Source organism: Rhamphochromis sp. 'chilingali' (assembly GCF_963969265.1).
Source record: "Rhamphochromis sp. 'chilingali' genome assembly, chromosome: 11".
Classification (NCBI taxonomy): Eukaryota; Metazoa; Chordata; class Actinopteri; order Cichliformes; family Cichlidae; genus Rhamphochromis; species Rhamphochromis sp. 'chilingali'.
Genome location: NC_137938.1, coordinates 36,900,720 through 36,925,286, shown reverse-complemented (window position 1 = coordinate 36,925,286; position 24,567 = coordinate 36,900,720). Strand labels below are relative to the sequence as shown.

Genomic DNA, 24,567 nt, shown 5'->3' with positions numbered 1-24,567 from the left:
GAGGGACGTAGGAGCACACAGGGAACACAGCTGACACTAATAGTAACAATGAGACAAGGAAAGAGCAAACACAACATGACGTACACTGACGAGAGACTGTCAAAGTAAAACAGGAAGTACACGACAGACACAGAGACCCAGACTAGACACTGAACAGAGGGAACACTGAGTACAGGGACAAGAGCAACATGAGACACTACTGACTGGGGAACGAGAAGGCAAACACGAGGACAGAAGTAAACTACACAGAACATGGGGGTACAGGGACCCAAACCTAAGCAGTAGAACTCTCAATCCAAGGAGAACAGAAGAGCTAGAAGTACAAACTGAAACCCAAACCACAATCATCCTAAGAAAACAAAAGTACAAAACTCAAAACACTGGCTCACCGACCCAGGACCGTGACAGTGGGAGGTGCTGTCCATGATGAACGTTAGGTTAGACAACATCAGTTTTCTCTGTGGTGGGGTTGGGTGGACTGTCCCGGGCTCTGTGGGGCCGGGGGGCGCTGCTGCACTGGGCCCCGGTCTGGATGGGCCTGGGCCCCCTTTTCCCTGGCGGGTCGCGGAGTGTGGGAGTGCCTACTGGGGTCAGCTGGCCCCAGGGAGGGGTCACTGCCCCTCCCTTCCTTCCCTCCCCATCTCCAACTGCCTCCCTCCTCCCGCTCCACCACAACCACCCACACATGCAGGGCCTTGGAGTAGGGGTATGTCACCAGGATGCAGAGGAGGCTACCCCCCCCTCTGTCCCCTTCTGGCTGCCTCTGCCTCAATTTTATCCCACAACTTAGACATTCACATTATTCACACTCTCATTACACATACATATAGGATCTTGGGGGTGGGCACAATACACGGAGTCCAAGTTACCATCAGGGTGTACACCTCACCCCTGGCATCGTTGCCCACCTCTCAATTTTAAATACACGTAGACATTGAGGGCTAACAGGAGGGACTATGCGCTTACCTGCTGCTCTCTGGCAGGTAGCTCCAAGCCCTCCTAGGTTTTAATTGCACCTTAGAACACACATGCGTCAACACTACTATGAGCGGGTGGAGGGAGGTTTGGAGTCTTCTCTCACCCCCGTTCTCTGCGGCCTGCTGGAGCGGGAGGGCTAGTAGGAGGAGTTGGCCGTCCGGCTGCGGTCTGGGGTGTGGGGCCTCCCTGCTGCTGCGGAGTCGGGGCGGTCTGCCTCCCCCCACCGCAGGGAAAAGGGTAACACCACCTGGGTCTGGGTGCAGTTCCCCCCTCCAGGGGCAGGGGTACCTAGACCCGGTTTGTAGAGTACGCTTGGGGAGTGTGATCGCGTATACAGTGTCTCTTTATATTTGTCTCCACGTTGGTTGAGTGTGGAGTGAGTGCATATGAGAGCATGAGGGTGGGAATGGATGTTTGTGTCTGTGTGCGCCTGTATGTTTGTATTTATATGTCAGGTTGGGTGTCAGACGCCACCTCTCTGGGGACATCTCGGGCCTTCCAAGGTTTGGAGGCCTATCTCCACCCACCACCACTTCCCCTGCCGGTGGCGGACTCCCTCAGGTGTCGGTGCGTTGGTGGTTCTTTGTATCTGGGGGTGGGCGTCCGGGTACACACCGGCTCACTCCTTGGCGGCCGCTTATTGGGGCTCGCTCGGGCCATTTCGGAGGTGGGGTGCCCCCGGCCTCTCAGCCTGGGGCTCGGTCACTCAGGCACAGCTGGCTGCCGGCGGAGCTCACGGGCGCATCACTGCAACTCCCCCTGGCTTCTGCTCCGCGGCTGCTGAATGAGCCCTCATCTGGGACTCTCCTTAGCTCTTACTGGGACAGTGGCGCGGCTGCCCCTCTGTGGGTCTTCCTTGGTCTCTTGTGTTCTGGGGGCCTCTGGATGTCTGGAGTTTTGATCTCCTCCATACCCGCTTGATACCATAGAGGACAGGGCTGTGGCTCCCCACACTCCCTAGCAGATCATTACATGGAGAAATCTTTGGAATGCAAGCATGCTGATCCACACAGGTGTTACACATGGGTATTCACAGACGCGGACTAAAGCTTTCTTGGCTGCTGCCTCAAAGCACACTGTGCGCTGTCTATCTTGCGTGCTGAACAATATCGTCTATTATTTAGTAACTATTGATATCTATGACTAGCTAGTTTATTGTGATGGTGCTTTTTTTTTCTATTATTATGTTGCTCTTTGTTGTTTGCCGTCTCCTCTGTTTGTTTTTTTGTTTGTTTTCTCCATGCAGGTGACCCAGGAGTTTTTTTTGTTGTTTGTTTGTTTTTTTCTCTCTTCCCCCCCTTCTCACCGTCTCTTCTCCCCTTTGGTTTTCTTTCCTTCTCTCCCCCTCTTTCTTTCATTCTTTCCCCCTGTCCTATTAAAAAAAAAAAAAAAGAAAAAAAAAAGAAGAAAAGGTTAGACAACATCCTCTCCTGAAAACATCCTCGATGGACTTCAGCGGACAGTCCTGGACAGTCCTGGCCCTTTGGACCAGAGATTAGAGAGATTTGACCTGCAAGGCTACTCAGGTTTCTTCATATCAGGGAAAGTAGGGCAGACACTTGCATGTCAAGGCAGTGAGGCTGGACCAGTCCCCTCACCTACATCGGCTCCAGAACCCTGCATTATCTACTGGATAAGACTCAGAGGATCAGCCAGATATGTCTAGATCTGTCCAGCAGCCTCCTCCTGGTAGGACATTCCCAGATAGACTTAAAGGAAACTCATTTCTGTTTGTATCCATAATCTCCTTCTTTCAGTCCTCAGAGCTTGTGACCATATGCATGGGCAGGAACATAGCTCCACCTACAAATCTAAAACATCAGGGCCCGCTCTCTCCTCACCAGGGCAGATCAGCATAGCATCCACACCACTGCAAACACAGCACTAATCTATCTGTCAGTCTCCTGCTCCACTCTCCCCTCCCCTGTGAACGACACCCTTAGATACTTAAACTCCTCCAAATGGGGGAACTCGTCCGTGACCTGGAGTGAGCACTCCACCCTTTACCAGCTGAGAACCATGGCCTAAAACTTGGAGGTGCTACTTTCACCCACTTGTTGCACATTCAGATTCAAACTGCCCCAGTGAGAGCTGGAGGTCATGACTCCATGAAGCGCTTTGTCTCTCCAAAGCGTGCTGCACATGCGTGTCTGTTACATGCTTCCTTGATATGGGTTGCGTGACCAGAGAACTCCAGCTCTCTCAGGTACAGTAGATGCAGCTACGTCTCCAACATTCTGATAACTTCTGGAAAGTTCCCCATCCAGACGATGAAGGCAGTGATGGCATCTGAGTCTTTCTTCTTTATAGACACTGACAGATACTAGATACTGTGTGTTACTTTAATTTAGGACCAGCTGCAACTGAATAAATTCACAATACAGTTAATAAGTCCCATTTATTAAAACTGTAAAGGTGGAATTGTTTGACTGGAGTCCTCTGACACCTACAAACATTTGTATTTTTAAAGAAGCACCAATCAAAGCAGAAATAGAAAATTGTGTGAAACATTAGCAACAAACTGACAAATTCATTAAAAATTTAAATGATAGAAAAAAACACATCTGTGAGGTATGACAAAAATCTACCACAGACTTCAGTCAGTATGATGAGGGTTAATAGTGACATAATTATAACCTGTAGAGCTGCTTGAAGACTTTCCAACCATGTTGAATGATGTTGGATGTTTTTGTTCTGATCTGATCAAAATACTGTAACTGAGCTTGTGTAACAGTGTTTATGTTGTATGTGATTCCATAATAACCACAATGGATTTGTGATGTTTATTGGCTCAATGGCGCCCTCTCTCAGAGGCAGTGGATCACTGCACTGTGTGGGATCATTAGGTATCAGCATGAGTGCGACCACTATACAGAGCATGTGACCTCTGTAGCTGTCTAACTGTTAATAAGAAGAGTTTCAGTGGTTTGTTGTAATTGTGAAGTCCTGAAACAGTCACATAATATCACTGCACACCGGCTATAAGCTGCTATTATTTTGTAGTGTGCTGTGTTTGAGCCTCCTGTAATGAGCCAGCCTGCCTGACCTGCACATATTCTGCTCTAATCCACGTTATAAAAAGCAGCACGAAAATATAAACGTCTTTGTTCATCATTCACTACACAACACAGAGTCAAGAGATTTTTCTATCAGTCAGCACCTGGTTTCATATGAATGTGATAAACTATGTGCAGTATTCGCACATATTTAAGTCTTTGTTCTCTTATTTGTGGTTCCTGAGGTGATACCTGATAATCTCTGCACCAGATCAGTCCTGTTCATCTTCATTAAAGCCTTTCTGGTCTCCTCCACTCTCTCTCCTCTGTACGTCTCCACCATCAGCTTCACTACATCCTGTGTGTTTGCTGTTTTCAGTCGTCCCCTTGGCTTGGATGATAGATCTTTCTCCAGTTCAATGAGTGACTTGAACTCAGCAAAGTCCTCTGGACTCAACTGGTTCAGTGTTTCAATGAGCAGCTTCTTAGTCGTCATAGTTACCACCTGGAAAATGAAGAAATCATATTATACATGAAGGACAGCATGTCTGCTGTTTGTTCATTTGATGGATGGAAACTGACTGCTTTGTATTTCACTAATGACAACATTACTGACATGGACGTTTGTTACTTTTCCATCACCCAAATGAAAACTGTGATTGGACGTGAACGTCAAACATCAGCTTGAAACTTGAGTAAAATTGTGTAATAAAAACATGCAACCCACAGCAGCGTGAGTGTGTGAGTGTGTGTGAGTTTGAGTTCAGCTTGTTGGAAAGGCCCTCCACAACAGTCTCGTTTTCAAATGTGCCTCCTTGAGAAAATGAATTGCCCACCCCTGGTTTATACAAACTCTTTCAAATTAAAAGCCCTCTAGATTCTCACAGGTGAGAAACACTTTAATTCTCAACAAGGCTTTTATTTACTTACATGAAGAAGCCTTTTAAAAACAAGCGCGTTCACAGGTGTACACACGGGACTCACACACACAAACTACACCCTTTTTGGCTCCTACCTCAAAGCACACTGTGCGCTGTCGATCTTACGTGCTGCACAATAAGGTTTAACATTTAGTATTTACTGTTATATTCACATAGATCATCATGATGTTGTTTATTCTATTGCTCTCGTCTTCTTCTGCTTGTTTTCTTTTTTCTTTCTCAACAGGTGATCCAGGTAAAAATAAATAAAAACTCTTTCTCTCCCTCTCTTTCTTTCATTCTTTCTCCCTGTCCTATCCCCCAGTCATGTCTGTCCGGCCTGTAACAACCAAAAATAAAATAAATACATAATTATAATGAAGGTCAATCAAATGGACAAATATGGCAAGGCTACGATGATCCAATTGGTAAAGTACAGCATCTTTCTTGGCCTTCAGACAACAATTCTGATGGCTAAAGATCCAAACGGGACAGGCAAAAAAAAAAAGTCTTTCCTGGAGAAATTTGATTGAAATGAAAGTTGCAGATGTCACCCATCACTATACTGTACCCCAAAGTGTCCCGAAAACTCAAAAGCTCCGCAGTTTAACATGGCCCGGGTGTGTAGTTGACACTGACCAAATATGAAGGTTATCAAACCCCAAATAGGTGGCGCTACGGAGCCATTTTCAAATGCTCATATGTAAAACCATTAAAATACGAAATGTTTCACCAGACCTGATGCGTGTGCAAAACTTCATGAGTCTTTGAGCATGTTTAGGCCCTCAAACAGGCCCTTGTTTTGCCTGAATAATAATAATAATAAGAAACAGAGCAGATAGAGGGCCTTCGCACTCCCCTAACAAGGAAGCAGAACTACGAACGTGAACTTCAACGAGGAAGCAGAACTTAATGCCGCGCTTACCTTCAATACTTCATGTAAAATGTGAACACCAGGAATCACTGCTGATGGAAAATCATTCTTCAGTGTTTGTGAAGCAGCTTAGTGTGAGGCACTGTTCTCCCGCTGCTTTCTCTCACTTTCTGTAAACGCTGAGGCGGAAAAACTTCCGCTTTTCTGCGTCTCTCTCCTCCCAGCTGTCAGCCCGCCTGAATACCGGAAAAAGTTCCATAATCCAAAGTAAGCATCACATTCACATGCTAACTAGAGCTACTTATGTCTGACTGAACACGCAAGTTTTTAAGCTGTAATTTACCACAGACGGTATAAATCTTTAATACTGTGTGTTTCTGTTATTCACTAAACATTTGTCAACGACCAGGAAGACCTGCAGTTTCCTGGAGAGCCAACAGGGGGCGAAACCAACCCACTGAATTAACAATGGTACAGGGACGAACGCTGGTTTGAGGGCGGAGTCCTTCACTCTGTCGTCAGTGGAAACATTATTGCTGCAGACTCCACATTAACACTGTGAGAAGCATCCAGTTTCAAAGATGCTTCGTCTGTTTCATCGTGTTTAATGTTCAAGATGAGGATGATTTACAGCCTGAATCTACTGAATGAAAGCTGAGTTAAAGTCACACTCACTCTCTTCAACAGTGCAGCTCCATGTTCATCCACAGAGTGTTTCTCTGAGGAGGAAAGACATTTACAATCAACTCTGAGGATTCAAACATCATCACACATCCAAGTAGAATCAGCCTTCAGACGACACAGATGATTTAAAAGAGAAAATCATGTGAAACTAAATAAAATGACATAAGAACCCAACAAAGAAACCCTCCATCCTGTCCAACCAAAGTAACTGGGGGTTCCCAGCTGTGATAATGAGAGAGGGTACACCTGTCCACCTCAGGTTTTAAACAGACAGACAACCTTTCACACCCACATTTAATTTAGAACCAGCAATAAAGCCAACAAGCATGTGTTTGGACTGGAAACCAGAGCACTCTGAGGAAAAGCATGCAGGCACAGGGAGAACATGCAAACTCCACACAGAAAGGTTCCAGCCAACCAGGAGGCTCAAACACACAACCTTCATGCTGTGAGGACACAGTGCTAACCACTGCACCACCATGACACCAGCAACACAAAAACCTGTTGATGACACAGAGTTTACACTCATGCATGTTGGTCTTACCTCTGGATGCTGAGCTGCTCTCTGGTAACTTCTGCACCAGATCAGTTCTGTTCATGTGCATGAAAACTTCTCTGGTCACCTCCACAGACTGATGACCAAGTTCATCCACCATCAGATTCACTACATCTGCTCTGGTTGATGATGGACTCTGTGATTTGTATGACAGACTCATCCAAAGAAAAATTGACTCCAGGAATCTCTTGAACTCCTCGAGCTCAAATCATTCAAAGCTTCCAAAAGCAGTTGTTTCACAGCTGCCACCATTGCCACCTGGAAAAGTCATTCAATTTGCAGGACATTTATTTATTTATCCATTTTATCCAAATAAGCTCTTTTAGAAAGTTCAGTATGATTTCTCATAATCACAAAAAAGCAGAAATCATGAGAAAAATGACTCAACATGAGAACTGATGATACTTTAGTCCTCTGACTTTCAGCCTGCTGTCTTGTACTGAATCAGAGATGTGACATGACTCACTCTGTGGATCAGTGCAGAGCGTCGTTCGTCCACAGAGTGTTTCTCTGAGGAGAAAAGTGCTGAAAGTCACTCACAAGAGACTTACTTACCAACTGACAGTTGTATAATCTTCAACATTACATTTAAAGCTCAACTATGATAGACACTGTTTGTGTTATTCAGTCTCTCAGACTGAAGGAGTCACTTTGTCATTTTTTTGTTCCTTGAACACTCATAAATTCTGATTTGGACAACAATCTGTCTTTTCTCTACAATATTTTTATGAAAGACAAAAACTTTACTTATGAGACATCTTAACCACCATAGTTCATTTAACTTATTTCCTCTTTGTTGTCTTACTTTTGGGTTCTGGGCTGCAGTCTGACGGCCTCTGAGCCAGATCAGTCCCCTTCATCTCGTTTAAACCCTCCATGGTCTCCTCCACTGACCGCTCACCGTAAGTCAGGACCATGAAAAACACCGTGTCCTGCAGGTCTGTCCTCATGTAGATGTTTGTTTGGATGTGTGACTAATGTTTGTAATGAATTTTACGCAGGACTTCCTTGAAAACCTCAAGTTCCCAGTAACTCAGACCAGCCAGGGTTTCCAAAATCAGCTCAATAACAGACGCCAACGTTTCTACCTGAGAAAAAAAAGGTAAATGCGACTTTTCTCCAGGTTTTTTTCCATCTCATCAACGTCTCATAAATGTTTAGATTACACCAGACACAGTTACAAGCAAATGATGTAAGTGATAATTACACACCTGATTAACATTTATTCCAACCTGATGAATTTAATCTTTCTGTTTATCTTTTCTACATGTAGGAGTTTTTTAAACTGAACATGTTCAGTGAACGCTGCATCATTTAAATACAGTCATAGGTGATATTACTCACTTTCTGGCTCAGCGCAGCCCAGCATTCATCCACAAAGTTTCTCTGGGAGAAATATTACAATATCATGGTTACCATGAGAAAAGAAAGTGTAGTATCCCCACAGCAGACTCGTCCACAGTTTAATGCTTTTCAGCACAATCTTTATTCATACTTACACTCGGTTGCTGTTACAAACACACACGGCTGCAGCTTTTCAGCCGCCACAACAACAACTCTCAGGATCAGGTACAGATTTTAAAGCTGATGCTGGCAAAGTTAGAAAGGTGCCGGCTGTGAACAACACCTCATCTATCTATTACTTCATTTGTTCTCTTTAGGCTCCACAATGATTGTCTGTCTAGTGTCTGTCGTCCACCTTAAATCCATTCATAACTTATTTAACGTCAGGGTTAATGATCAGAAAACAATTAAGTGTGTAAGGAAAGAATTTAGTCGTTTGTAATCTTAATATTAATGTCTGTGTTTTATTTAACAATATCTATTATTAAACACTTCAGTGAAGAAAATCCTCCTGCCTTCTTTCAGGAAGACAAAAAAGCTTCCATTGTTCAGTTTTTGTGACTTGGTTCAAAGATTTTGAATCAACTCTTGATAATTTTTTTTATTAGGGATAATTATTCTCTTACCTTTGAGTCCTGAGCTGCTCTCTGACAGCCTCTGCACCAGATCAGTTCTCTGCATGTCCCTGAAAACATCAATGGTTACCTCCACAGACTGTTGGCCACATGTTTGCACCATCGCGTTCACTATATGTTTTCTGTTTGTACTCGGTGGGAATTGTGGAAGGCCCCTCTGAAAACATGTGAACTGCAGGAACCACATGAACTCCTTGAGACCCTGATCACTCAAATCCTCCCGTGTTTCTAGAAGCAGATCTTTAACAGCTGCCATTGTTGCAACCTGGAAAATTCAAACATTCATGAAGAAAAATTAAATATTAATGTTTCTGTTGCTGTTTTAAATATTAAAACTAATTAAAGACATTTAAATCATGTTTTCTCTAAAAACTTAAAGATAAAAAGGCCAACATTTATAAAGAAAATATATCATTTCCACACTAAGACTTTTTTTGGCATTTCTATGATAATGTATGATTTTTCTGATGATCACCTAAACCACAGATACATTTAGTAACGAGGGCCTGAGCATTCACAGTGTGAAGACCTTGCTGTGTATTCACTATTATTATTATTGTCTGTGAAGGTTCCCAGTCATCCAGGTCATCGTAGTCTAAGGAGCTTGGAAAGAAAAGTGTCTGGACTTCTTTAAGTTGCTTGAAGACGTGTCACCTCTCATCCAAGAAGCTTCTTCAGTTCTAGGATCAAATGGTGGAGAGTCCCAGATTTAAACCCAGTGGGAGTTTCCCCCCAAAGACGGACGAAGGACCCCCTGATGATCCTCTACCTAATCACATGAGCCAAGGTTATTGGTGAGGACAATTCAATAATCGCTGATTATTGGTGGGGACATGTCCCTTCCGTCCATGCCAAATCTACGCCCTTGCTCCTTAGACTATCTGGGATAATAAATTTCATATTGCATGCATATATGTCTACCAATTAAATCTGGCCTGAGGTCTGCCATGTTTTAAATTCAGTTATTTCTCTCAGAAATTTGAGATCAAAATTACGACTGTGTTACCTTTATACTGTCACTAGTTAGTGCAAAAAGCTCAATGGGACATAGAAACCTTTAAATTAAATTCCATCACCTGATATATATTCTCAAATAATATCAAAGCTTTGAAAGCTGTTTACGGTCAGAATTTTTTGAAAACTGTAATTGTAAATAAATTCAAACAATTGAGCTTCTCTCTCTGTGTTAAACATAAATATAAACAGCGGCTTGGACAAGGCATAGAAGCCAAACAGGTTCTCCAAAACCTGTGTTTGAAGTCTGGGTCTGCTGCTCTAAAAAATTAATATACATAAAGCAAAATGTGTCAAATTAACCAACATGTTAGCTGTAGGGACTGCTGCTGCAGCACCGTCAACAGCAGTACCAGCATAGTAACAAGACCTCACACTCACAGTAGGCGGCTGTTGATAGCACCATCCATGGAGAAGTGCAACTGATAAGAAACCAACAACAACTTCACTAGCCTAATTAAAAAAATGGTTTCAATATCAGTGATCAAAACAAAATTAAATATATACATACTATATATATGTGCATAATATTATATCTTATTTCATTTGTTTGTTTCACTCAGAAAAGCAAAGAACATGTAATCAGTTATGGGGCAACGCATTTCAAAGATGCACAGGTCTCAGTAAAAGAGATATGTGAACAAATGAAGACTGAAGCCGTCGTACTCGACCAGAACAGGGTGCAAACCAGAAAAGAGGCTGATATTGATGGAAATGCGCTGCCTACCAAGATGGAGAGCCTTCCCGAATTCCCCAAAGCAATGATAACTTCATTGTATCCACAGAACGGAGTTCCAAGCTCGAGTGAATAAATAACTACTTGATATCTTCAGTGGCACAGGAGACGAGTGGACATCATATTTCTTGCAATGATGCAATAAATGACTTTGCCTCTAGAAAAACTAGAAAACAGGTTCAAAGAAGAGGGAGGAGAAAAGTAGAGTTATGTTTGATTCCTAAACCGTGTTTGATATCTTGTTTTGGGAAGCTCAGGTAGATATTATTGGCTCATCATTCAAACCCTTTTTACTGCAGACAGGCACAGTGCAATACTCATTACACTAGAATTTAAAATCTGACATTTTACTTGATGCCAGAGGAGAGTCCTGAGGGTCGTTTTACATTTAAAAAATGCAAATTTAAAAATATGTACAGTTTGAATATAGATACAGTCACCTATATAACAAATTCAAATCAGCTGCAACAAAAGGCTAATACACACATTAATGAATCAGTAATTAAGGCCAGTGACATCATGTAAATGATCCTGATTTCATTTTAGGTACTTTAGGTGAAGTCTGATGCTCAAAGCTTTGCAGATTAATTACAAAGTAAGTTGATTGAGGAGGATCGTGACTTTATTTGTTTAGCCAGTTTCAAAGGTCAATTTATTAAATTCTTTTAATTCTTCGAGTTTAATTCTGGTTTATTTTTAAGGACAATAAATGTTTGCATTATGTTTTACTTTATAGAAGATAATGAAATCTGAAAATAAATTTATGACAGTTTGAGTCATGGATAAAAACATGGCTGATGACATCGTCAGTTCATCTTTAAATGATACAATTTACATTTTTTAATATAAAACTTTCAAATATCCAAAGTGTTTCATGTAAAATGGATCAATTAAAGGAGAGTCACTGAGGAGCAAAGGCACCACATAGCAGAACAATTTTCCACAAGGAAAAGACATCTCCACCTTTTTAATGTAAACATGTTATGTTCAGGTAGATCGTGTACGTTTGGTCTAAAAATGTGTTTTTTTTCCCAACACATTTACTTCTTTGAAAGGTCTTCAACGAGAAATTTCTCATTTGCCAAAAGGCTTTCATAGAAGATCTCTTTGCAGGCTGCACTGGCTTTCAGGGGACCACTGTAGAGCTCCCTCATCCTGTCCTGAGAGGTAGGCAGAGCTCTAATTTTGTCATATTGTTCTTGGTCGATAACTTCCTTGTATTGGAGCTCATCCAAAATGGGTGCGATGTTGCTCACTCTCTGGATCAGCTGGACTCTGTGTTTATCCACAAAATGCTTTCCTGGAGAAAAAAGGAAAGAAATGACAATAAAAGTTTACGGTTGTTTATCATGTGAAAATTTTATTCACTTTATTCTCAGCTTTCATAACAAAATGCTTTAAAAAAATCACACTTATTTCATAATTAAAATTAATTAAATGTTAAAAATAGAACATAAATGATGTCTGTAGGAGCCATATGAGTTGTTCCTTTTTGACTAAGTGGGTTGGTTTAAATGGACTCACTGTATTGGTGCACAGGCGTGTGGGGCGTGTTTCATGGGTGTGGTAGATGATAAATGTGGTTGCACTCACCTGTTTACAGCACCTGATGTTGATGAGCAGAAAGGTAAGGTGAGCATGAGGCAAAACTTTCTGTTGACTGCAGCTTGAATGATTTTGATGTATTTTAACTGGAACTTGATGGTTTATGTATATTTATGCACTAATTGATGCCATAGGCCAAGTTGTAGTTTGGTATAGTAGTTAGTGCAGTTCTTTGTGAGTAGCAGTTATTTGTTTGTGCAGTCTGTGCATTTGTTTAATAGTTAATCCCACGTGCTGATTTGTATATTGGACAGCTGCATGTGGAATAAAAGAAGCAAATGGTACAGAAGTGTATTTTATGCTTTTATTGTTGCGCGTCATCTGTATCCTCATGTTTAGCCTGCCGCGGCCATAGTTGGAAGAGCCACAACAAATTGTCAACAGAAAAGTTTATAGGTTTTATTGGATTGTTTATATATAGATGAGTTTTATTGGTGAGAGTCTTATGGTTTGCTGTTGCCTTTGTCCACGCAGCTTTTAGATTAAGCCTTTGGCTACACAATACAGATTTCTTTCAGGAGTCTTATTCCCCTGTTAGGTTTCAGCAGTACAGCTGCACAAGGCGTTGTACTGATTTGCTTTCTAGTTATTGTGCATCAGGCGGCTGAAGCCATTGGCTTGGGAGTACCGCCGCAGTTTGTGTTTAAGACAGTTTGTCTTCCTCACAGCTGACGGTATGGAGGTACATAAATACCCACCGCTAGTATGTACAGAAGACTAGGTTGAGTTAGTTAGGTTTAATAGGCAGATAGAGGGGGATATTGCTCCTGTTAATTGTGTGTGTCCAAGGTTGATTGAAGGGAATGTCATCAAGTTGATGTGTTGGGATGAGGCTGTGTGGCATAGGTGCAGTTCAGCGTTTGGATTTTGTAATGTTTTGAAGAAAAATGGAGACACACCAATTAATACAATGTGGTGATGTGGATGGAAAGAAAAGACAGCCGAAATCGACTGCTAAGGCTTTGGAGAATCAGATTGAAAGGCTGCAAACAGAACGTCATACTAAGATTAATAAAATTAAAAAGGTCGTAAAAATTATTAAAGAGTTAAAGCAATCTGAGGATAATGTTTCCACTGTTCAGGCTCAGTTAGAGAATTTGTCTGTGTTGCTTAATGAGGCAACTCGTCTGCATGAAACCTTGCTTCCTTTGCTTCCTCAAGAAGAGCAAGAGAAACAAACTGCTTGGTTTATAAGTGTGAAAGCACATAATACTGAGTTTGTGGAAGAGATAAAGAAATGGCTTTGTGATGCAAAGGGAAACCCTCAGAGCAAAAATCAGGTGTCTGAGCTTGATTTGCCACATTTAAATCCACCTGGTGTTGAGTCTTCTGATGTATTACCTGCTGGAAATGGTTCTGGTGCTTCTAGGCACACCGGGAATGTTGGTAAAGGTGCTGCGATAGATGATGTTAATCCAAGTGATAGCGTCTCTAATGTTGCAAGCAGAAGTTGTAGGAAAAGTAAATCATCACTCAGTGGCTCAATGGTTTCATCTGCCTTGTCAGCACGCATAATGGCAGAAGCTGACATGGCTGCCCTTCTTGTTCGACAGAGGTTGTTGAAAGAAAAGCATGCTTTGGAAGAACAAGAAACACAGCTTAAGAAAAGAAAGGAGCTGCTTGACTTAGAAACTGAAATAGCAGCTTCAGCAGCAGAGGTGAATGTTTTAAAAGTTTCTGAAATGTCCCGAGTCTCAAGTGCGGTTAATGGTAAATCTGATGGAATGAATTCGTATTTAGAACGAGAGCAGGGGCGTTTGGGCGTTTTAAATCCTAACGCTCCTACGTTCAAACCTGTTACCAGAGCCCCAGGCCCACCAGAGGTGTACGAAGACCCCGAACCTCCCTCCACCCGCTCATGTGTAGTGTTGCTGTGTCCTGTTCTAAAGTGCTTTTAAAACATGGCAGGGCATGGCTTCCTGCCAGAGAGCAGCGAGTGTCAGCACGGCCCCTCTTGAGAACCCTCAATGTTTACATGCATTTAAAATTCAGAGGTGGCGCCAGAGGTGAGGCTGGACGCTGTATAGTGTGTCCACCCCCTCAGCCCTATATGTATGTGTGAGTGTGAGTAATGTGGATGTCTAAGTTGTGGAATAACATTTTATGGCCCGCAAGATCATTTTATATAGATTTATTATTATTGTTATGCATGCCCCGGCGATATGGGGTCCTCAGGGACTAGTAAAGCGCTATACAAATACAGGCCATTTACCAATTCAGCAGACGTTTGTCACCAGAGCAAAGCCACAAACTGAAGCTGTTGTGAAAGCAAGTTCTATTGTAGCAGAGGAGCCAAATCAGCCCGGCCATTTACCGAGGGAGAGTTTCTGAAGAGCTGCATGATGAAGCTGTGCAACGTCTTGTGTCCAGACAAAACGCAGATCTTGGCAAATGTGAGCCTGAGCAGAAATACGATTGCTGATCGGGATGGTGAGATGGCCACTGATTTAAGAACACAGTTGTGTGAAAGAAGCAAAAACTTCATTGCATACTCTCTTGCTGTGGATGAAAGTACAGACATGATGGACATTGCACAGCTGACCATCTTCATCCGTGGAGTGTAAATATTGAACATTAAATCAATGCACGGGACAACGACAGGAAAAGACATTTTTGAAAAGGTATTTCAAAGTGTAACCGACATGAAACTGCCCTGGGACAACAGATGGAGCGCTGGTGTTGTGCAGGATGTAGGATCTAGTAAAGATGCAGGAGAACTGTACGGTGAGTTAACAGCATATCACTGCATCACACACCAGGAAAGGCTGTGTGGTAAAGTCCTAAAAATGGAGCATGTAATGATCACCGTAACGCAGACCGTAAATTTGATCTGAGCTAAAGGTTTAAATCAGCGTCAATTTCAGTCTTTTATGTGGGAAATAGATTCAGAGTTTGCCAACATTCCTCATCATACAGAGGTCCGCTGGCTGAGTTGGGGAAAAGTTCTCAACAGAGTTTGAGCTCAGCAAGGAAACCTGTCAGTTCATGGACATGGCATGTATGATGCGGTGGAGGCATTTCAAGTGAAGCTGTCACAAATGCACCAGTGCAACCTGCCTCACTTTCCCTGTTGCCGAGTAATGTTGAACAAAGCTGGCGCACTTTGCTCGTCTACATGCGGCTCCAACCTTGTGTTTGCTTTCATTTATTTTTTCTGGGTTTTTTGGCAGCATGTTCATATTTCTACTTTGCATAATTTTGACAGGATATATTTTTATGGAGAGCAAAATATAAAATAAATAAAATAAAAAGTTAAAGTTTATTTTTTTAAGTGCATTTATTCTGGAATAATTATTAACAACAGAGTAAACGTTCGTAGCCTGTATGATGTCACCAGGTCCAAATTATAACCAGTGTTTTAAATCCGCCCACTATGATATTAAAGCATAAAACAAAGAGTCTGATATTTCTTATGTTTACATCAGAAACAAAAGGCCAAAAGGCTTTCATATAAAAAATTTTTAAATATCCAAAGTGTTTCATGTAAAATGGATCAATTAAAGGAGAGTCACTGAGGAGCAAAGGCACCACATAGCAGAACAATTTTCCACAAAGAAAAGACATCTCCACCTTTTTAATGTAAACATGTTATGTTCAGGTAGATCGTGTACGTTTGGTCTAAAAATGTGTTTTTTTTCCCAAAAACGTTTACTACTTTGAAAGGTCTTCAACGAGAAATTTCTCATTTGCCAAAAGGCTTTCATAGAAGATGTCTTTGCAGGCTGCACTGGCTTTCAGGGGACCACTGTAGAGCTCCCTCATCCTGTCCTGAGAGGTAGGCAGAGCTCTAATTTTGTCATATTGTTCTTGGTCGATAACTCCCTTGTCTTGGAGCTCATCCAAAATGGGTGCGATGTTGCTCACTCTCTGGATCAGCTGGACTCTGTGTTTGTCCACAAAATGCTTTCCTGGAGAAAAAAGGAAAGAAATACAATAAAAGTTTACAGTTGTTTATCATGTGAAAATTTTATTCACTTTATTCTCAGCTTTCATAACAAAATGCTTTAAAAAAAATCACACTTATTTCATAATTAAAATTAATTAAATGTTAAAAATAGAACTTTCACTTTTTTCATCCAGACATTGAAACATTATTGTGTTTCCTGAATTTCCAAGAGTCAAGTTAATGTTGCAGTTTCCTCTTTTATTACAGAGAATCTAGTGAGCTGGTTTCACTCGCTGCTGGATGCTTCATTCACATCTTTTAGCCGACTTTCAGAGGGTACTTCACGTGATCTTGGTTGTCAGCCATGGGGGGTCCAGGTTTTTTAGACAGACCCATCATGATGAGCCCCCACAGATTTTTGTCTCAGCCCAGACCTGTCCTGGGTTTTTAGCAGCCGCACTCCTGACTTTGGGAATGGTTGCTTTAGTTGTTGTTTTTGGATTGTGCAGAACAGACTGTGGTGCTCATGGTCAAGGTTACATCAAGGGCAGCAAACACCAAATTAAATTTAAGGTAATGATACTGAATTCCACCTTAACAGCAGCTTCATTCTTCACACTAAAGAACACTGAGGCAATCGTTGATTCAGTGCCATATAAATAAAATTGAACTGATTGAATTGGAAATCAGCCATCACAGCTCATGGAACATCTGCTTATAAGCCTGCTGAGTTCAGTTGGCTAAATCCACAAATAGTAGCAGCGTCGGTCAGCTGATCATAACCTTTACACAGAAGCCACCTGTGCTCACAAGAGAAATTATTATGATTTATTTTTAAGTGATTTCTGTCCTCATGCTGCAGCACCACAGCCGAACTTAGGGTTTAGTGATGTGTCATTCACAAACGAGCCGACACAAAGAGCTCATTCTTTGTAGCAAATGACAAAAGCCGACTCTTCAGCCTCAACCACTCAGCCCTGCTGAGAATCCATGCAACCAGCAGCTTTGATGGGCACACCGTGTGACCAATGGCATGCAGGGACAGATAAGGATCAGACAGTTATGTGAATAAAGGAACGGGGCGAACAGCGAGTGTAGTGGTACGGACCAGGTACTCAGAGCACCACAGAAAAGTGAAGAAACAAGCAAAAATGGAAAAGGAGCAGCATCTGGCTGCATTTCATTGATTTTGGAGACCAAACAGCTGAGTGCAGACTCTTTCAAATCAGGAGCTGGCTAAAATGATACTTCTTTTTAGACTGCAGGAACACCACAAAGCACACGTCACCAAAATCTCAAAGACTTATTTCCATTTCTGTGCCTCACAGTGCACACATCTTTTTTTTTTTTTTTTTTTTTTTTTTTTTTCTTCATTACTCTTGACCTCAGGCTAAGTTATAGTTTGAGTCAGGATCAGTTACAGGGAGAGGACTTCATGCTGCACCTACCGTCTGCCATTGTACATCCACCAGATGCTCCAGCTGGAACAAGCAGAGGGGAAAAACTATTGATTAATACTGTTAGAGCCAATCTATAGAGAAATATTTTTGATACTGTTTCAGTTATTATGTTACATGTTTAATTTTGTATGATATGTTGTTAGAGAATAAATGCTGCGCGTTTAATTTGTGTCGGGTAAGAAAAACATTACAGCGCATGTGTGGTAGCAGGTTAGAGTGAGCCAGGATGGCAATGGAAATGTGCGCTGTAGCAGCAAATAGTTTTTTGACCGTGACATCTTTTGTTTGTATGTACGAATCAGAAATAAATCTGCACAGCTCACATTAAAAAGTGGAAGAATTATTTTTTCGAAGCTTGGGACAGAAATTCGCCACTACAAATACTGATGATGATGTTTTACACTGATAGAATATAAACAACTTCCTTCTGTCCACAGGATGAAGGGCTACTCAGATTTAAAACTGTGCACCTTATTTGTTTCCAGTTGGTTGAAAACAATAAACGATGGGCTGATGCACCAGAAAACATTAAAACCAACTAAATCATGGCTCTTCTTTAGGTTATTAATATTTGGCTCCACTGGACATACATAGATAAGCTCATTTCAGGATTAGGTTATCTTATCTTTTCTTTATTTTATTCGATCTATTGCTAATAAAACATTGCTAATAAAAACAGCACGCTGCCCTAGTAACCAATGTGCTGATTACAACTGTGAGAATAGCTGAGAAAATGTTCCCCCTTCAGACAGAAACCATGATATTTATTCAAAGGCTTCCTTTGATTAAAATCGTTTCAGCTTTCATTAGTTTCCAGCTTTTAAAATTAAAAGCTGCAAATCTGCAGAAAACAACAACTCTGCACGTTATCCATTTTCTTAAATACTGAGAATGTTATTCTCTGCATTTGTTTCGTTTTTTACGGCTTTTTTCTGTTTTTGTATTTTGGGACAATAAAGACGAGTTTCCACTCTTGAAGTTCTATAGTCAAAGCACACGGCTCAATAATTTAGACTAAAATTTAAGCTTATACTACGTCATTTTGATAAACAATACGGAACTCACCGTCACTGGAACCACGTTTTGAGGACTGTCCACCTGTAGCGTTCTCTGCGGAAATGAGGAAGACACAGTGTTAGAGTTTGATGTGTGATGAATGTGTGATGGTGCTAAGAGCAGTAATATTAAAATACCATACATGGGTGTAATGTTACAGGCATTAAAGAACTATTGGAGGTTAAATGCAGTGACCCTCACAGCCGTCACGTATAATGGCTTCAGCTCCACATTTATACAGAAGAATGAAGCAGCTCCATCAGCACATTATATATGATTGTTATTACACAAGAAGTCAAGACTTTCATTTGTAATGTGAAACTGGAGCTGTGGAGCTGAACCTCTTAGCCGCGGAGACCTACGCTTTTTAATTTCATTTTTATTATTTAGCTTTCTCTCTCTCATAAACCTGCACCTTATTCCACAACGTTTTTCTTCATCCGAGGTCTTTAATCCTGTCAAACCGCACGACATCTGCAGTCAGAGGCAGTGAAAATGATCAATCAGCGGAAGCAACATCTGGAACACTGTGGAATCACACTGGGGACAAATATAAGCTGAAACACCGTCGTGGAAATATGTTGTAGGCAACTCGCACAAATTCGCCAAACTGCGTTTTAAAACTGCGATTTGGGAACAAAATGTTCTCGGACGGTGTAAGGATCAGTGACTCTGTTAGCTGTTATAAACGGGGACTGGGGGGTAAAATCGAGAGGCTCTGAAGAAGAAAGTGAAACTGAAAGAAGAGCAAAGACGAGCGGGAAGTTTTTTGTTTATTTTGTTTTTTAAACATTTTTGCTTCCGTTTTAAACTTTATTTGTTGTACAGATGTGCGGATACGTCAGCGGTCCTTCCAGTAGTTGCTCATTATTAGGTTTCGCTCCGTACGATACAATAATCTAACACTCAGTCTTCAAACCCTGACACCGAGCTACCGCAGCGGTTTGTGTCGGGTTTAAAATATGAATCTAATCGCAGATTCTTACCTCTGCGCTGCTGTCGATTCGTTTCAGGATCTCCAGAACCACCGAAGCGCCTCCTCCGCGGTAAAGTCTGTGACCTCTTCCCTTCTACTTCCTCTTTTTTAACATTACGCGCGCCTTTTTCACGTTTTCTCTGCAGTCCAGAAGCAGATGATTTCAGACCATATGTTGTGCCAGAGTGATTCATTCAGTGTTTCGTTTTTTAGGTACTTTGGGTGAAGTTTGATGCTCAAATCTTCACAGATGAAGTTGATTAAGGAGTTGAAAGTGTTTGTTTAGCCACTTTGAAAAAAGTCCTGTAACTTCCTAAGACCCGAACGCTTGATTGGGACGTGATGAATGTGAAAACAAAGAATTATCTTTTTACCTAATTTTGCTCTACAATGGCCTGATATTCACATATGAGCACATTCGTTTTAGATTTCGATAGAACAGTGGCAGTATAATGTCCCCGTAAGTGGATATCAGGCCCTTGTAGAGCAAAATTTAGTAGTGTGGTCGAGACAACCCAAAATGGGATGTCCGCATATCTGGACAACAAATGCAAAACATCATTTAAAATCTTGTGCAGAAATTGTTCCCAGTGTTTTACCATCATATTTTTTGAATGAATATTCTGATTTTCTGCCTCCCCCGTCCCTCCATAATGTACACTGCATTATTATTTGAATAAATCATTTGATAAAAATGAAGATTTTATTTCAAAGATTAAATTATAAAACGTTTTAATTAATCATCAAAATGAACAAGAAAAACACGAGTTTAATTTTGGTTTATTTTTTAAAGGACAGTAAATCTTTGTCACTATGTTTCAAGTTACAATAAGATGATGACATTGAAAAACAGATTAATGAGGCTTTGGATGATTTATGGATAAAACTCATTCAGCTTCACGGCCCCGAGGATTCATAGTAATGCGAAAGGTACCCCTCTGCGTCCTTATGAACGCTCAGGATTCTTAATTGAAGCACTCCCCTTTTTATTCTCTTCGCGGCCCTAACCCTAGCATTAACCATCACCTTACATTTATCAATTTCAACCCGCTCTCACGCCTGGGAACGAGCAACATAGCGACGATTTGTCACATATATGTTACGTTTTGGGATGAGAACGTGTTTGGATAAAAACATGGCTGATGACATCGCTGATTCATTTTTAACATATATAACATTTACATTTTTTAATATAAAACTTTCAAATATCCATAGTTTTTCCTGTAAAATGGATCAATTAAAGGAGCCACTGAGGAGCAAATGCAACACATAGAACAGTTTTTACAAAAATGTAAGTGTAAAATAAAACCCCCACAAAGAAAAGGCATCTAAACCTTTAATGTAATCATGTCATGTTCTGGTAGATATCGGTAGATCTATATTTGGTCTAAAAACTGTTTTTTCAACACATTTAATCCTTTTCACTGAGCTCTTTAACGAGAAATTTCTCATTTTTCAAAAGGATGTCATAGAAGATCTTTTTGCAGGCTGCAGCTTGCAGGGGACCACTGTAGAGCTCCCTCATCTTGTCCTGAGTGGTAGACAGAGCTCTAATTCTGGTATAAGTTTCTTGGTTGATAACTTCATTGTCTAGGAGCTCATCCAAAACGGGTGCGATGTTGCTCACTCTGTTGGTCAGCTCGACTCTGTGTTTGTCCACAAAGTTCTTGTCTGGAGAAAGAAAAGGAAAGAAATTTAAAAAAAAAAAAAAAAAAAAAATTAAGGGTTGTTTATCATCTGAAGTTTTTATTCACTTTATTCTTAGCTTTCATAACAAAATGCTTTAAAAAATTCATTTATTTCATAATTAAAATTCATTAAATGTTAAAAACACATTCGTTCCTTTTGGTCGACTATTTAAAAAGAACATAAATGACATCTTTCCTTTTTTCATCCAGACATTTAAAGATTATTGTATCTAGTTAATGTTGCAGTCTTCTCTTTTATTATCAGGAAATGAGGAGCTGCATGAGAGTGCATCTGCTTGGCAGTTTCAAGGCCTCGGGCACAAAGGTGAGAAGTAACGAAGTAAAAATACAAATGTATTTTACCCGAGTCTTATTTTTTCTCACTACTTTTTACTTTTACTCCCTGCCTTTATAAACAAATATCTGTACTTTCTACTTCTCACATTTTCTAAACCGGCTCGTTGCTTTAACGCATTTTAGTCGAGTTATTATTTCGTCACTGCGAGCCTCCAAACATCCAAACGATTTAAACCTGAAGAGAAACACATGGTAGGCGGTCCTGTTCGATTATTATTCACCAGAGGATGGTGATCTCATGGTAATCTATGGGGCCTTATAAGGCTCACTGGCCTTAGATTTGATGGTGGGCTGAAGGTTTCAAACTTTGATCCTCGTGCTTCTCTTTCAGCTAATCTAATTAATGCTATTTAAACATATGTTAGGGTGTAGGAACACAACAAAGCACATGTCAACAAAATATGAAACACTTAATTTCTGTGAATCCAGCGGACATGTTTTTGTTTTTTACGCTTGACCATGTCCGAAGTTTTAGTTTGACTCAGGATCAGTTACAGGCGAGGTCTTCACCTACCGCCTGCGGTTCCACCAGCTGCTCCAGCTGACGCACTCGAGGCTGGAACAAGCAGAGATCTAGTGTAAGAGCATTTTATTCTTTTGTTTGTGTTGTTGCACATTTTAACACTCAGTTAAATAAAAACTGATGCACGAGGAAAATAACTGGTTAGATACTCAAGGAAATAAAAACGGGACTATAATGTTCTGGGGAGACGACAAATCATTCAGAATTAATTAATGGTGTGTAGAGGCGGGAGGAGCGATCCAGTAAGTCGCCCCCCTTTTACGCACAATTTGATCTGCCACCAATAATCAGAATGGGAGGGGCAGACAAAGCGTCCACGCTCCATGTTTCCCGTGAAAACAGGACAAAATGTCGACGCTTGGAAGAGAAGAGAAGACACATGGACACATTTCGCATTTGACGTCAAGGAAAGTACGAGCACAGAAAACCTTTACAGACTTTAATCAACCGAATTAGCTTTAGAATTAGTCTGCGATAATCTTCCGATATTTAGTCAACTAAAGCTAAAAGAATTTAGACAAAAATTATGATTAAAACTAAATCAAACGTAGCACTGGTCTATACTGTGAAATGTCGGTAAAGAAGAAAGGAAAACAGCAAATCAGCCTCGTCCCGTCGAGGCTGATTTGAAAGGTGAAGCAGCGCAGAAACTCACCGTCAGTGGGAGCAGGTTTCGAGGAATTTCCACCTGTAGCTTCCTCTGCAAAAATGAAGACACAGTGTTAGAGTCCGTGACGGTGTTTCAGTGGATCACACAGAGACGAACAGTAATATTAAAATATCATACATGGGTGTAATGTTACAGGCTTTGAAGAACAAGTGATCCTCACGTACTATGGCTTCAGTTCCACATTTATACAGAGGAATGACGTATCCCTCAGCTCCATCAGAGCTATCAGGACATTTTATAAGATTATTATTACTCAAGAAGTCGAAGTCCAGACTTATCGTGGGACTGGGAAATCGCATCTGTGCGCATGCGCCAAGCGCATGGCGCCAGTGCCTGATCAACGTCAAAGAGGTCTGTCATTTCCATGCTCTGGCAGCCGATAAATGCGGAACTTATACCAGCATTATCTCCCCATTCTGGCTAGCGTTAACGACATCAACACAGTCACACGGACGTACAGTCCTTCTGTACGGGTGTAGGTTCTGCACAACGTTTCCTCGTACACATTTCTAATTGTTACACGCGAACGGCGCATAAAGTAGCTGCTCTAATTAGGCTCGGTCGCGCCCGCTGACTTCACTTTTAATCTGCAGATCGGGAGTAAAACGGGCTCGGACACGTATGGAAGAGTGACTCTGTTCGCTGTTATTAAATAAACGCTGAAAAACAATCGAGAGGCTCTGGTCAGATAAGAAAAATGAAAGTGAAAATGCAGCATCCGAACACTCAGCCATCATTAAACCCTGACCTCCGTCTGTGCAGGTTTTAGGCTGCAGAATCACAGTCGTTGATCTTACCGAGTTCTTTCGCCTCTTCGCTGCAGCCGATCTGTTTCAGGATCTCGAGAGTCACCCTCAGAGCCCCCTCCTCAGTAAAAATAGACACCAGCGCGTCTGTGACCTGCAGACGGCTTTTGTCCTCCACCCTGTTGCGTCTTACGCGCGGCGGTTCTCTGCGGTCCAGAAGCTGGTGGCAGAACTTCTCATAGTTCCCCTTTTCCAAGTCCTCCAGAGTGTCTGCCACAGCGGATTTGATAGTTTTGGCCATTATTCACCGAGATCCAAAACTGCACCTCTGATTGTAACCGCTGTTGCTTTCCGGTGTGGTGCCAGAGTAGCTATGTAAAGCTGCTTTAAGCAATTTGGAACTGTAAGAGAGAAAAAAACGGTGCATTCAAATGCCTTCGGAAACAGAAATACTCTTTATAATAGCTCAGTCTGTTTCACAGCTTTTACAGATTATTTCACAGTGTAGTGATTTCACAGGCCTAACAATTCTGTGATGTATCTCAGGGCAGATATTTCAATTATTTGTATTTATTTTGTTATTGTCACATTGCTTCGGAGCAACACTAGCAGTGTAAGTGCAAAACTAACATAATTATGATTAATAATATATCAGTAACATCATTTAACCCTTTACATGGGCAACAACCACAGTCATGAGCCTGGGAACGGACACTTTTATCTAAGCTTAAGCTACAAACTCAGTCTTCTTTAACTGCACCACCACAAGCCCAAAACAGATTCGGCCTTTCTAAAGTAACATAAGGAAACCTGTGATGTCTGTCAGCATGGAACAAACGGGAGAAGCCCACTAACCGCAGGTC

The 24,567-nt window shown here is 41.4% G+C and overlaps 3 protein-coding genes across 5 annotated transcripts in view; all 3 read right to left on the bottom strand.

Moving 5' to 3' along the window:
• LOC308406208 (uncharacterized protein) overlaps positions 1-7,178 on the bottom strand; it is a 29,296-nt gene extending 22,118 nt beyond the window's left edge. The window contains exons 1-3 of one of the 3 annotated variants that reach the window (XM_080897076.1): positions 6,997-7,178; positions 6,444-6,487; positions 4,227-4,479 (exon numbers count right to left, since the gene is read on the bottom strand). In XM_080897076.1, coding sequence (XP_080753202.1) covers positions 4,227-4,479; positions 6,444-6,487; positions 6,997-7,168 — 469 coding nt within the window. In that variant the 5' untranslated portion in view covers positions 7,169-7,178. The other 2 variants (XM_080897075.1, XM_080897077.1) reach the window with 2 other exon arrangements.
• Positions 7,179-15,667: 8,489 nt separating this feature from the next.
• Positions 15,668-19,784, bottom strand: LOC308406213 (apoptosis-associated speck-like protein containing a CARD). The gene is made up of 4 exons (XM_080897086.1): positions 19,731-19,784; positions 18,754-18,798; positions 17,677-17,709; positions 15,668-16,250 (listed from the first exon to the last, which is right to left on the bottom strand). Exons 3-4 carry the CDS (start codon positions 17,684-17,686, stop codon positions 15,994-15,996), a joined length of 267 nt encoding a protein of 88 aa, XP_080753212.1. The 5' UTR covers positions 17,687-17,709; positions 18,754-18,798; positions 19,731-19,784; the 3' UTR covers positions 15,668-15,993.
• A 706-nt stretch (positions 19,785-20,490) lies between these two features.
• On the bottom strand, positions 20,491-24,053 carry pycard (PYD and CARD domain containing). The gene is made up of 4 exons (XM_080897084.1): positions 23,756-24,053; positions 22,944-22,988; positions 22,280-22,321; positions 20,491-21,391 (listed from the first exon to the last, which is right to left on the bottom strand). The coding sequence occupies exons 1-4, from the start codon at positions 24,003-24,005 to the stop codon at positions 21,132-21,134; spliced, it is 597 nt and encodes a 198-aa protein (XP_080753210.1). The 5' UTR covers positions 24,006-24,053; the 3' UTR covers positions 20,491-21,131.
• Between the last annotated feature and the right edge of the window lie 514 nt (positions 24,054-24,567).

Coding starts and splice junctions, on each gene's coding strand:
- pycard (XM_080897084.1), bottom strand. CDS start 24,005: ATGGCCAAAACTATCAAATCCGCTGTGGCAGACACTCTGGAGGACTTG. Junction 22,989..23,755: donor CGAAGAGGCGAAAGAACTCG/GTAAGATCAACG, acceptor TCATTTTTGCAG/AGGAAGCTACAGGTGGAAAT. Junction 22,322..22,943: donor GAAACCTGCTCCCACTGACG/GTGAGTTTCTGC, acceptor TGCTTGTTCCAG/CCTCGAGTGCGTCAGCTGGA.